Genomic DNA, 14,170 nt, shown 5'->3' on the forward strand with positions numbered 1-14,170 from the left:
CTGAATCCTGAGTCATCGAGGACCCACTGCACTCAGAGCAGAAGGATTTCCAGATCCAAGAGGTGGCCTGAGTCCCAGGAGTTATTCCACCCAGGAGATTAGGAGCATAAGACCACAGAGACCTCTGGACTCTGAGGAGCTCTGCAATAAGCAAGATAACTGGAAATACAGACTCCAGTTTTACACAGTGAGGGCAGGTACCACTAGAGTTAACCAGATGGCGAAAGGCAAGCGCAAGAACATAAGCAACGGAAACCAAAGTTTCTTGGCATCATCAGTGCCCAATTCTCCCAATATAGCAAGCCCTGAACACCCCATCACACCTGAAAAGCAGGATTCAGAATTAAAATCACTTCTCATGATGATGATAGAGGATTATAAGAAGGAATTAAGTAACTCCCTTAAAGAAATACAGGAGAGTACAAGTAAACAGATAGAAGCCCTTAAAGAGGAATCACAGAAATCCCTTAAAGAAATGGAAGAAAACACAAAGAAGGAATTAAACAAAAACATTCAGGATCTGAAACTAGAAATAGAAACAATAAAGAAAGTTCAAAGGGAGACAACCATGGAGATAGAAAACCTAAGAAAGAGATCAGGAGTCACAGACGCAAGCATCACCAACCGAATACAAGAGATAGAAGAGAGAATCTCAAATGCAGAAGATACGGTGGAAAATATTGACACAGTTGTCAAAGAAAATGCAAAATGCAAAAAACTCCTAACTCAAACCATCCAGGAAATCCAGGACACAATGAGAAGACCAAACCTAAGGATAATAGGTATAGATGAGAATGAAGATTCCCAACTTAAAGGTCCAGTAAATATCTTCAACAAAATTATTGAGGAAAACTTCCCTAACCTAAAGAACAAGATGCCCATAAACATACAAGAAGCCTACAGAACACCAAATAGACTAGACCAGAAAAGAAATACCTCCCGTCACATAATAATCAAAACATCAGATGCACAAAACAAAGAAAAAATACTAAAAGCAGTAAGGGAAAAAGGTCAAGTAACATATAAAGGCAGACCTATAAGAATTACACCAGACTTCTCACCAGAGACTATAAAAGCCAGAAGAGCCTGGACTGACATCATACAGACACTAAGAGAACACAATTGCCAGCCCAGATTACTATACCCAGCAAAACTCTCAATCACTATAGATGGTGAAACCAAGATATTCCATGACAAAACCAAATTTGCACAATATCTTCCCACAAACCCAGCACTTCAAAGGATAATTGATGGAAAATGCCAACACAAGGAGGGAAACTACAACCTAGTAAAAGCAAGTAAGTAATCTTCCAACAACCCCCAAAAAAGATACAAACATAACTTTACCTCTAATAACAAAAATAACAGGAAGCAACAATCATTTTTCCTTAATATCTCTTAACATCAATGGTCTCAATTCCCCAATAAAAAGACGCAGACTAGCAGACTGGATACACAAACAAGACCCAGAATTTTGCTGCATACAAGAAACGCACCTCAGTGACAAAGACAGACACTACCTCAAAATAAAAGGGTGGAAAACAATTTTTCAAGCCAATGGTCCCAAGAAACAAGCTGGAGTAGCCATTCTAATATCAAATAAAATCGACTTTCATCCAAAATTAATCAAAAAAGATAAGGAAGGACACTTCATACTCATCAAAGGAAAAATCTACCAAGGTGAACTCTCAATTCTGAACATCTATGCTCCAAATGCAAGGGCACCTACATACATAAAAGAAACTTTACTAAAGCTCAAAACACACATTACACCTCACACAATAATAGTGGGGGATTTCAACACCCCACTCTCAGCAATGGACAGATCATGGAAACAGAAACTAAACAGAGACACTTTGAAATTAACAGAAGTTATGAACCAAATGGACTTAACAGACATCTATAGAACATTTCATCCTAAAACAAAAGAATATACCTTTTTCTCAGCACCTCATGGTACCTTCTCCAAAATAGACCATATAATTGGTCACAAAACAAGCCTCTACAGATACAAAAAGATTGAAATAATCCCTTGCATCTTATCAGATCACCACGGACTAAGACTGGTCTTTAATAATGACAAAAACAATGGAAAACCCACGTACACATGGAAACTGAACAACTCTCTACTCAATGATGTCTTGGTCAAGGAAGAAATAAAGAAAGAAATAAAAGACTTTTTAGAATTCAATGAAAATGAGGACACATCATACCAAAACTTGTGGGACTCCATGAAGGCAGTGCTAAGAGGAAAGCTCATAGCTCTAAGTGCCTACAAAAAGAAACTGGAAAGAGCATACACTAACAAGTTGACTGCACAACTAAAAGCTCTAGAACAAAAAGAAGCAAATACACCCAGGAGGAGTAGAAGGCAGGAAATAATCAAACTCAGGGCTGAAATCAACCAAATAGAAACAGAAAGAACAATACAAAATATCAATAAAACCAGGAGTTGGTTCTTTGAGAAAATCAACAAGATAGATAAACCCTTAGCCAGATTAACCAGAGGGCACAGAGACAGTATCCAAATTAATAAAATCAGAACTGAAAAGGGAGACATAACAACAGAAACTGAAGAAATTCAAAAAGTCATCAGATCCTACTACAAAGGCCTATACTCAACAAAACTGGAAAACCTGGATGAAATGGACAATTTCCTAGACAGATACCAGGTACCGAAGTTAAACCAGGAGCAGATAAACCATCTAAATAGTCCCATAACCCCTCAGGAAATAGCAGCATTCATCAAAAGCCTCCCCACTAAAAAAAGCCCAGGACCAGATGGTTTTAGTGCTGAATTCTATCAGACCTTCAAGGAAGACCTAATACCAATTCTCTTCAAACTATTCCACAAAATAGAGACAGAAGGAACACTACCCAATTCGTTCTATGAAGCTACAATTACACTCATACCCAAACCCCACAAGGTCCCGACAAAGAAAGAGAACTTCAGACCAATCTCCCTTATGAACATCGATGCAAAAATACTCAATAAAATTCTAGCAAACCAAATCCAAGACCACATCAAAACAATCATCCATCATGATCAAGTAGGTTTTATCCCAGGAATGCAGGGATGGTTCAATATTCGGAAATCCATCAATGTAATCCACTATATAAACAAACTTAAAGAAAAAAACCACATGATCATCTCACTAGATGCTGAGAAAGCATTTGACAAAATTCAACATCCCTTCATGATAAAAGTCTTGGAAAGATCAGGAATTCAAGGCCCCTACCTAAACATAGTAAAAGCAATTTACAGCAAACCAGTAGCCAACATCAAGCTAAATGGAGAGAAACTTGAAGCAATCCCACTAAGATCAGGGACTAGACAAGGTTGCCCACTCTCCCCCTACCTATTCAATATAGTACTGGAAGTCTTAGCCAGAGCAATTAGACAGCAAAAAGAAGTCAAAGGGATACAAATAGGAAAGGAAGAAGTCAAAATATCGCTATTTGCAGATGATATGATAGTATACTTAAGTGACCCCCAAACTTCCACCAGAGAACTCCTAAACCTGATAAACAACTTCATCAAAGTGGCTGGTTATAAAATCAACTCAAACAAATCAGTAGCCTTCCTCTACATGAAAGATAAACAGACTGAAAAAGAAATTAGGGAAATGACACCCTTCACAATAGTTGCAAATGATATAAAATACCTTGGTGTGAATCTAACCAAGCAAGTGAAAGACCTGTATGACAAGAACTTCAAGTCTCTGAAGAAAGAAATTGAAGAAGATCTCAGAAGATGGAAAGATCTCCCATGCTCATGGATTGGCAGGATTAATATAATAAAAATGGCCATCTTGCCAAAAGCAATCTACAGATTCAATGCAATCCCCATTAAAATCCCAACTCAATTCTTCACAGAGTTAGAAAAGGAAATTCTCAAATTCATATGGAATAACAAAAAACCCAGGATAGCGAAAACTATTCTCAACAATAAAAGAACTTCTGGAGGAATTACCATCCCTGACCTCAAGCTGTACTACAGAGCAATAGTGATAAAAACTACCTGGTATTGGTACAGAGACAGGCAGGAAGATCAATGGAATAGAATTGAAGACCCAGAAATGAACCCACACTCCTATGGTCACTTGATCTTTGACAAAGGAGCTAAAACTGTCCAGTGGAAAAAGGACAGCATTTTCAACAAATGGTGCTGGTTCAACTGGAAGACAACATGTAGAAGAATGAAAATTGATCCATTCTTATCCCCTTGTACAAAGCTCAAGTCTATGTGGATAAAGGACCTCCACATAAAACCAGATACACTGAAACTAATAGAAGAGAAGGTGGGGAAAAGCCTCGAATACTTGGGCACAGGGGAAAAGTTCCTGAACAGAACTCCAATGGCATATGCTCTAAGATCGAGAATTGACAAATGGGACTTCATAAAATTGCAAAGTTTCTGTAAGGCAAAGGACACTATCAATAGGACAAAACGACAACCAACAAATTGGGAAAAGATCTTTACCAATCCTTCATCTGATAGAGGGCTAATATCCAATATATACAAAGAACTCAAGAAATTAGACTCCAGACAACCAAATTACCCTATTAAAAAATGGGGTATAGAGCTTAACAAAGAATTTTCAACGGAAGAAACTCGAATGGCCGAGAAGCATCTAAAGAAATGTTCAGCATCCTTAGTCGTCAGGGAAATGCAAATCAAAACAACCCTGAGATTCCATCTCACACCAGTCAGAATGGCTAAGATTAAAAACTCAGGTGATAGTAGATGCTGGCGAGGGTGTGGAGAAAGAGGAACACTCCTCCATTGTTGGTGGGACTGCAAGATGGTGCAACCACTTTGGAAATCAGTCTGGCGGTTCCTCAGAAAATTGGACATAGCATTACCCGAGGATCCAGCTATACCACTCCTAGGCATATACCCAGAAGATGCTCGAACATATAACAAGGACATATGCTCAACTATGTTCATAGCAGCCTTATTTATAATAGCCAGGAGCTGGAAAGAACCCAGATGTCCTTCAACTGAGGAATGGATTCAAAAAATGTGGTATATTTACACAATGGAGTATTACTCAGCTATTAAAAACAATGAATTCGAGAGGTTCCTAGGTAAATGGATGGAACTAGAAATTATCATCCTGAGTGAGGTAAGCCAATCACAAAAGAACACACATGGTATTCACTCACTGATTATTGGATATTAGCCTAGAACCTTGAAATGCCCAAGATGCAACTCACAGGCCACATGAAGCCCATAAAGAAGGAAGACCAAGTGAGGGTGATTCGGTCCTTCTTAGAAGGAGCAACAAAATACTCAAGGGAGCAAATATGGAGACAAAGTGAGGGACAGAAACTGAAGGAGGGGCCGTCTCAAGACCACCCCACCTGAGTATCTATCCCATGTGCAACCACCAAAGGTAGATGCTGATGTGGAAGACAGGAAGTGCATGCTGATAAGAGCCTGATATGGATATCTCCTCAGAGGCCTTCAAGAGTCAGACATATTCAGAGGCAGATGCTCACAACTAGCCATTGAACTGATCATGGGGTTCTCAATAGAGGAGTTAGAGTGAAGACTGAAGGAGCTGAAAGGGTTTGTGGCACCATGAGGAGAGCAACAATACCAACCAACCACAGCTCCCAGGGTCTAAACCACCAGCCTGGGAGCACTTAGGGGGGGATCCAGGGCTTCAGCTGAATATGTAAAAGTGGAGGGCCCTGCTGGGCATAGGTGGAAGAAGAGAACCTTGACCTCATGAAGGCTGGATGCCCCAGGGGGTGGGAATTTTGAGGGTGGGGAGGTGGGAGTGGGGGGGTGTAGATAGAGGTTACATCCACAGAGAAGAAGGAGGAGGGTTGAGGGGATTGGGGGTTCCGAGGGGGTGGTGGGGGATCTGGTAAAGGGACAACATAGGAAATGTAAATAAATCATCCAATAAAAAAAAAAAGAAAAAAAAATGATGTGTTTTCACAGTACTAGATCAGTAACTAAGACAGTAAATTACATACAAATTAGTTCAAAACTCTCCAATTGCACAAAAGAACTTTTTAAATTACAATAGTTTTTAGAACAAGATACCAGCTGTGTCCTTAATTATAAAACCATTAATAGGACAAGCTTGTTCATGACTTTGTCTTTTTAATCAAGTAGTAAATAAATCTTTAAAACGTGTAGATCTATTTCAAAAAAAAAAAAAAAAAGAATTGGTTTTCAGCCTCTCCAAGGTTGTCAACATACTTCCTCCCATCTTGGGACCATTATTTGGGTTCTTTTTGCTTATTTCTGCTGGTCCCTGGCCCTCAAATAGGCTGACTAACTCTGTGAAACAACAGATAAATAATTTGGTAGCAAAACCTATTCAGATACATTACCATAAGTTAGCTATGGAGGACCACAAGACTCAAGATGAGGTTGTTACTTTATACAGGGTGTTCCCAAAACCCATCTCCCCCCAACCTAAAAGAGGGGACTTCTGCCATTAGACCAAGCAGAGAGGGGCCACCCAGAACCCCCTCCATCAGGCGATCTGAATTCTTGCTTAGGCTGCGAGGCTAAGCACTGCAAGGGAATATAAATAAAAGATAAAAATATCTCTCTGGGTTCCCTGAGGGACAAGCCTGACTGCATAGGGGTTGATGTCAAAAGTATCCCCTCTCCAGGAAAAAGACATCGGGATGGGTATGGCCCTCATGCCTCACTGGACAATGACAGGGGGACCAGAACCATTACAAGATCCCTTTCAATTACTGGAGGTCAGGCCTCTATCCCTGCCTTTGCAAGACTAGAATCGCCACAGCCCTTCTACACTTAGAGAAGGGAGGAGATGTCAGGGGCAGCCCTGATTACACACTGAAGGCCTAAAATCAGCCATAGGCCTAAAATCAGCAATAGGCCTGTCATACATGTATACTAACACCAAGTCTTAGGTCTCTGTGAGAAAACATTGAAACAGATGGCTATAAGCTAATGTAAACAGGCAGCTTTTGTGGAAATTTACCACCCTGAGTAGTCATAGACCTTTCAAATAGGTAACCTTGGCAGACAATACCAACTTAGATAAGGACAAGTGAGTCATAGGCAGAGTCATAGTGACCTGTCCCCTGAACCTTCACCCAGCCGTTACCCAGTTCTGAAAGATTTCTGTATTGCCCCTGAACACCCACACTCCAGTGTCATCCCCTTCCCCACATCCTGCCTTTCTGTGTTTATAACCCCTGTGTGAATGAATTACAATTTGAGAAAAAATAAATAAATTATTTTAAAAAATAAAAATAAATAAATAAATAATCAACAACAACAAAAAATAAATTGTACTATAGGAGAAATGAATATACCAGTCAAAGAAAATGTTCAATCTAAGAAACTCCTGAAAGAAAACAACCAGGAAATCTAGGAGTAAACTATGAAATACCAAATCTAAAAATAATAGGACTAAAGAAGGTATAAGAAAACTAAGTCAAATAACCAGGTAATGTTTTTGACAAAAATTATACAAGGAAATTTCCCTAAACTGATTGAAGAAGATAGCTGCAAAGGTACAGGAAGCAGACAGAACACCAACTAGATTGGATAAGCTAACAAAGTCCAGTCAGTACATGATAATCAAGACAATAAATGTACAGAACATGAGTAAAGGATATCAAAAGCTGCAAAGGAAAAACATCAAGTAACAATTGAAGGAAGACCTACCAGAATTCTATTTAACTTCTAGGTGAAAACTCTAAGCCAGAAGGGTCTGAACAGATTTGTTGCAGTCTTGGACAGACCACAGGTGTGAAACCAGCCTATTATATCCAGTAAAATTTCCAATGAACATCTATGAAAAAATAATATATTCCAGAAGAAAACAAAACTTAGGCAATATTTATCTACACAGGTAATCATATATTAGATTCTAGAATAAAAAACCTCCAACCTAAAGAGGTTAACTAAAACCATGAAAACGCAGGAAAGAGATAATCTCAGACCTTCTGTCAGATGTCAAGTTGGTAAAGATCCTTTCCAAATCTGTAGGCTGCTAGTTTGTCCTATTGACAAGTGTCCTTTGTTTTACAGAAGTTTTTCAATTTCATGAGGTCCCATTTATGAATTGTTGATCTTAGAACCTGAGACACTGATGTTCTGTTCAGGAAATTGTCTCCTGTATCATTGCATTCAAGACTATTCCTCACTTTCCTTTCTATGAGATTTAGTGTATCTGGTTTTATGTGGAGGTAATTGACCCACTTGGACTTGAGTTTTGTGGAATGTGATAAATATGGATGTATTTTTACTCTTCTACATGCAGACATCTAGTTAGATCAGCACCATTTGTTGAAGATTCTTTCTTTTTTTCCATTTATAGTTTTAGCTTCTTTATCAAAAATCAAGTACTCATAAATATGTAGGTTTATCTGGGTCTTTGATTTGATTCCATTCACCAATATGTCTGTTTCTGTACCAATTCCATGCAGCTTTTATCATTATTGCTCTGTAGTACAGCTTTAGGCCAGGAATAGTAATTGCTCCTGAACTTTTTTTATTGTTCAGGATGTTTTTAGCTATCCTGTTTTTGATCTTCCATATGAAGTTAAGAATTGCTTTTTCAAAGTCTATAAAAATTTATGTTAGAATTTTGATGTGGATTACATTGAATCTGTAGATTGCTTTTGGTAAAATGACCACTTTCACTGTGATAATCCTGTTTATGCATGAGCATGGGAGGTCTTTCTGTCTTCTGATATCTTCTGCAATTTCTTTTAGAGACTTAAAGTTCTTGTCATACAGATCGTTCACTTGCTTGGTTAAAATTACACCAAGATATTTTATATTATTTGTGACTATTATAAAGGATGTTGTTTCCCTAGGATGAAGGCTACTTAATCATGATGGATGATGTTTTTGGTGTATTCCTGGATTCAATTTGCAAGCATTTTATTGAGTATTTTTGCATTAATGTTTATAAAATTAATTGATCTGAAGTTCTTTTTATTTGTTGAGTCTTTGTGTGGTTTAGGTGTCACAGTGAATGTGGATTCATACAACATATTTGGCAGTGTTCTTTCTGTTTCTATTTAATGGAATAGTTTGAGAAGTATTGGTATTATCTCTGCTTTGAAAGTCTGGTAGAATTCTACACTAAACCCATTTGACCCTGGGCTATTTTTTGTTGGGAGATGTTTAGTGACTGCTTAGGTTCCATTAGGGGTTATAAAACTGTTTAAAGAATTTACCTGATCTTGATGATCTTGATATAACTTTGTTAAGTAATATCTGTCTAGAAAATTGTCCATTTCATTAAGATTTTCCAATTTTGGGTAGTATAGTCTTTTGAAGTAAGACCTAATGATTCTTTGAATTTCCACTGTTTCTTTTGTTAAGTATTCCTTTTAATTTCTGATTTTGTTTACTTGAATACTGTCTCTCTGTCTTTTGATTTGTTTAGAACTTTAAACAAATTTAAATTAACAGATACAAAATACTGAATGACTAGTGGATACACAGTTTATAAAGTCAAGCTTAAAGCAATCAATACAGGTACCTTGCTCACAATGTATGTATGCCAGATATGTGCTGCTATTTTCAGAAAGACCCTTCCAGAAAGTAACACATGATCAAAGTACAAACAGAATACTGTAGAGTGCTCAGCCAAAGTTGATACATCTATAATACAATTCCTACACCTAAACCTCAGACCATTATGGAGAGTAGAATGATTATAAAAGTCAGGGAACTAGGATGGGACATCTGCTGTGAGATGTGTCTCCTTTATAGGACAGGAAACTTTCAGTCAGGAAATCTCATCAATATGACTGCTTAATCATTACATAAAAGTGACAATATCAGTTGACAAGCTAATATGGATGGAAGAATTCTCATAAGGCTAAAAGAAGAAGTACAGGCAGTCAGTGGTTGCTAAAGAAGATGTCTAAGTCTTCACCAGGGAAGTGGTTGTTGATATATCAGCCACCCCAAAAGATTAACTCCAAACACATATGAGCAATATTAAATTATCTTAGCTAGTTGTATATATAAACTTATATGCATATAAATGTAATAATTTTAGTTAAAGAATAAGAGACTGAATTTGAGGAGTTAAAGGTACACAGGAGAAAGGGGAGGAGAAAATAATTTAAATACAGTACTCATATATGAATTCTAAGAAATTTGTTCTAAAAGTTAAAAATAAGAATCTGTGGAGTAGTTAGGGAAAGGACTGAAGGAGGTAAATGAGTTTGCAATCCCATAGGAAGAACAACAGCAACCAAACAGAACTCCCCCCAAAGCTCCCAGGGACTAAACCACCAACCAAGAAATATACATGGAAGGACCCACAACTCCAGCTGTATATGTTGCACAGGATGGCCTTATCTGTCATCAATGTGAGGGGAGGACCTTGGTTCTGTGAAGACTCTATGCCCAAAAATAAGGGAATGCTAGGGCAGTGAGGCAGGAGTGGGTGGGTAGGTGGAGGAGAAACTCTCACAGAAACAGGGGAGAGGGGAGTAAACCGGGAAAGGGGATAACATTTGAATTGCAAGTAAATAAAATAACAAATAAAATTTAAAAAAAGAATCCATGTGTTTTAGGTGTGATAGGACTTTTGAAATCATGAACTCACAACAGCTGTGGTGGACATTAAAAGATTTGCAGGAGATCAAGTGAATCAACACTTCAGCATGAAAGTTAGAGGGGCTCATGAAACCCACTTTTAACTGAGAAGTTTTGGAGAATGATGGCTTCTTGAGGAGAGAAAATCAATTTTCTTTAGGAGTGTGACCCCTATACACTATAACTGATCATTAACTGTTTTATTGAGCATGGAAAAACTTGTGAGTCTGCTAAATTTTACCCATATTTTTTTCTTATTTAAATGAGATTTTTATCCTTCAACCTAACTAAATATATTAGGCATTCAGTCTATCATTTGTTCATTCATTTATTCACTTTCTATTATATCCTTTGTCTTAGTTATTCAAATATTACCAAACAGTAATCAATCATATCCCTAAGAATGATATAAGTGATTATCTTATGCCCTACTCACTAACCAAATATCTGGTTTCTCTAAAATCATACTATATTTGCTAAAGTATGTGTTGTTCTCAGCAAGATATTTCAGTCTAGAGATACCTGGAATTGTATTGAAAGGAAAAAGAATATTCACAAGTGGATCCCAAAGAATGAAGGGAAAAGAAGTGAAAGAAAAGCCAAGCTGAATTCTTCTCTTAGTTTATGAAACTGTGTTTTAATTACTAATAACAAAGTATCATGTGTTAGGTTTTAGTTCACTGCATCTATTACATCCTGGGCCAATCATTTGTAAAAGAGTAGTATAGTTGTAACGCCAGCTTCCTCTGGGTTCTGTTAAGGCACGTGGTTATTTAACCTCAAAGTTCTATTCCTATTGCCATACTGTCACTATAAAGTGTGTGCCATGAAAAAGGCAATCCTTCTGGAATTCAATTTCTGTAAGTAAAACTCACACGTCAAATAGTGATCCAAGTAATAGATCTGTGAGTGGAAGGGAAAGGTCATCATTAAAGCAAAGAACAGATATTACCATCTGTGGAAGAATCTGATAGAGATTATTAACCCCAATCTATGGCACATTTTTCAGATTCTGATCTCATCTCATTGCTGAACGATAAAAGGCATCAGCTGTAATGAGAGCCCATGAAATTTACTTAAGATTAACCTAATGCACTCAAAGACATCCACAGTATCAATCATGGATTCTGTTGTAGTTAATCAATGTAGTATGTGTGTGTGTGGTTGAGGAACAAACAAAATCAGTCAACTGGTTATAATGTGCTGTCCTTCTTTTGGTTGCCTCCTCTGTGGAGGACAACTTATGTGATAACAAAGACTCAAAACAATGCTAATGCATATATCTGTCCTCATTATAGGTCACTCATTTTATCTGATCTCCCTAAATTATTCTATGACCCCTAATATTGTAAATTAGCCATACCATTTCCAGTTGTGCGTGAATTCTTAATCATTATTATCTAATTCTAATTTCTATCCAAAGATGAATATTAAGCAAAATTTTCATCTTTATATATACTATTAAAAAGTTCTTACACTCATGCATTTCTGGTTTCTCTGAATGAAGTTTCAAAATAGCAAAAGGCAATTTGTTATCACATACAATGAATTATAAAAGTTCTCTTGAAAGATGAAAATTGTTCCTTTCTTTTTCTTTCTGTCTTTTTTTTCTAACTTGCCATAGCAATCCTTTCATGATTACCTCTAAACACAAGGCAAAACATATTTGCAAATCAAAGAATGTCAAAACACCACTTACATGAAAAACCTTTAATTTTAAAACCATTTTAACTTACAAAACAAGAAGAAAAATAGCACAGAACAAAAATAACTGAAGGAATATTAAATTTCATGGAATGCATAGTAAGCCTTTAAACAGCCACACATATTAAATGACTACCTTTAGAAGTAAAGGCGATTACATTTTGGAAATGTATAAGAGGAAAAACAAAAATGCTGCTAGTCCTGTAATTTTACTTTGTTTCCAGAATAAGAACATTTCTTATCAACGAAGAAACCTGTCCAGATTTCAGATAGCGACCCCTCAGCTTTGACATAGCTGCTTTTACCTCTTTGTTTCTCAGAGTGTAGATAACTGGGTTTAAAATGGGTGTGAAGATGGTGTAGAACACAGCAAGGACTTTGTCAACTGAATAGCTGCTAAAGGGCCACACATAGATGAAGATGCATGGTCCAAAGAATAGTACGACTACAGTGATGTGAGCAGTTAGGGTGGATCGGGCCTTGGCCATGCTAGCAGAGGAGCGATTCCTAACAGTAATGAGAATCACAGTGTAGGAGACGACCAAGAGGAGAAATGAACTCATGGAGAGAAACCCACTATCTGCAACAATTAGCAAGCTGACAACATAAGTGTCTATGCAAGCTAGCTTGGTCACAAGTGGGAGATCACAGAAAAAACTGTCCACCTGGTTAGGACCACAAAATGGCAAATTAACAGTGAATGCTAACTGGCTAGTTGTATGGATGAAACCCACAAACCATGAGATGATGACGAGAATGATACACACGCGGCGACTCATGATTGTCATGTAGTGGAGGGGCTTGCATATTGCAACGTAGCGGTCATAGGCCATGGATACGAGAAGTACCATCTCACCACCAGTAAAGAGATGAACAAAGAAAATCTGAGCCAAGCAGGCTTCAAAAGATATAGTTTTTCTTTCCACCAGAAAGTCAGCAAGCATTTTAGGGGTAGCAAAAGAGGCTACACATATATCTATAAAAGATAAGTTTGCAAGCAGAAAGTACATAGGAGTGTGAAGTCGTGAGTCTGAAGTCACTGTGAGGATGATGAGGAAGTTGCCCAGCAGTATGGCTAGGTACAGCAGTGAGAATATGAGAAACAGGAAAGGCTGGAGCTCCTTTGAGCTAGACAGGCCCAACAGCACAAACTCTGTCACGCGAGAGTAATTTGTTTCATTCATTGACTTTGGAAGAGAGTTGTCTTCAGTTATCTGAATGGAAACAGAATAGAAATCAATCAATTAAATAAGTTTCTCTTCATTTCTCAATTACAGTCTCTCTCTCTCTCTCTCCATATATGTATATATATGTATATATATACATGCACGCACACACACACACACACACACACACACACACACATATATCCAACAATTACATAACTAATACAATTCAGTGTTGTATGGATCTAGTTATATAAAGCCTGAAATTAAACAAAATGATTACATGGTTTTGAGAAATGTGCCGTTAGTCATCCTTGAACAGGAGAGAAGAATAAGAAAAACACTGAATCCTGATAACTCTGTTGTTATTATGCCTGATGATTCTGTTCACTTTGTGAAAACTTAATGAAGTGTGCACTACTTGTTTTGCCCTTGCACAAACATGTTATGTTCTTAAGTCATTTATTGCTATAAAGAGAGGCAGCTCTGGATTTCTGTTTAAACTACTCTATCTAAAGGGCCTTCACACTTAGTACCTACAAATTGTCTCCTTCTCTCCAATTACAAATCCTGCAAAGTAAAAACAAAATCTTGGCAACATTGGAAGATGGAGAACTTCACAGAACTTTTTCCCCTGTCACTCAGGTCCTCATGAAGTTTCTCCTTATGGAGAAATCTGATACATATATTGCTGTCAATTAAGCCTGGGATATGGTAACCTTTTTCA

At 37.5% G+C, this 14,170-nt stretch overlaps 1 protein-coding gene across 1 annotated transcript; it reads right to left on the bottom strand.

Moving 5' to 3' along the window:
- Positions 1-12,458: 12,458 nt before the first annotated feature.
- Positions 12,459-13,480, bottom strand: LOC114613303 (olfactory receptor 4K15). The gene has a single exon (XM_028758565.1). It carries the CDS (start codon positions 13,459-13,461, stop codon positions 12,487-12,489), a length of 975 nt encoding a protein of 324 aa, XP_028614398.1. The 5' UTR covers positions 13,462-13,480; the 3' UTR covers positions 12,459-12,486.
- Between the last annotated feature and the right edge of the window lie 690 nt (positions 13,481-14,170).

Source organism: Grammomys surdaster, unplaced genomic scaffold (genome assembly GCF_004785775.1).
Source record: "Grammomys surdaster isolate TR1022 unplaced genomic scaffold, NIH_TR_1.0 126198, whole genome shotgun sequence".
Taxonomy (NCBI): domain Eukaryota; kingdom Metazoa; phylum Chordata; class Mammalia; order Rodentia; family Muridae; genus Grammomys; species Grammomys surdaster.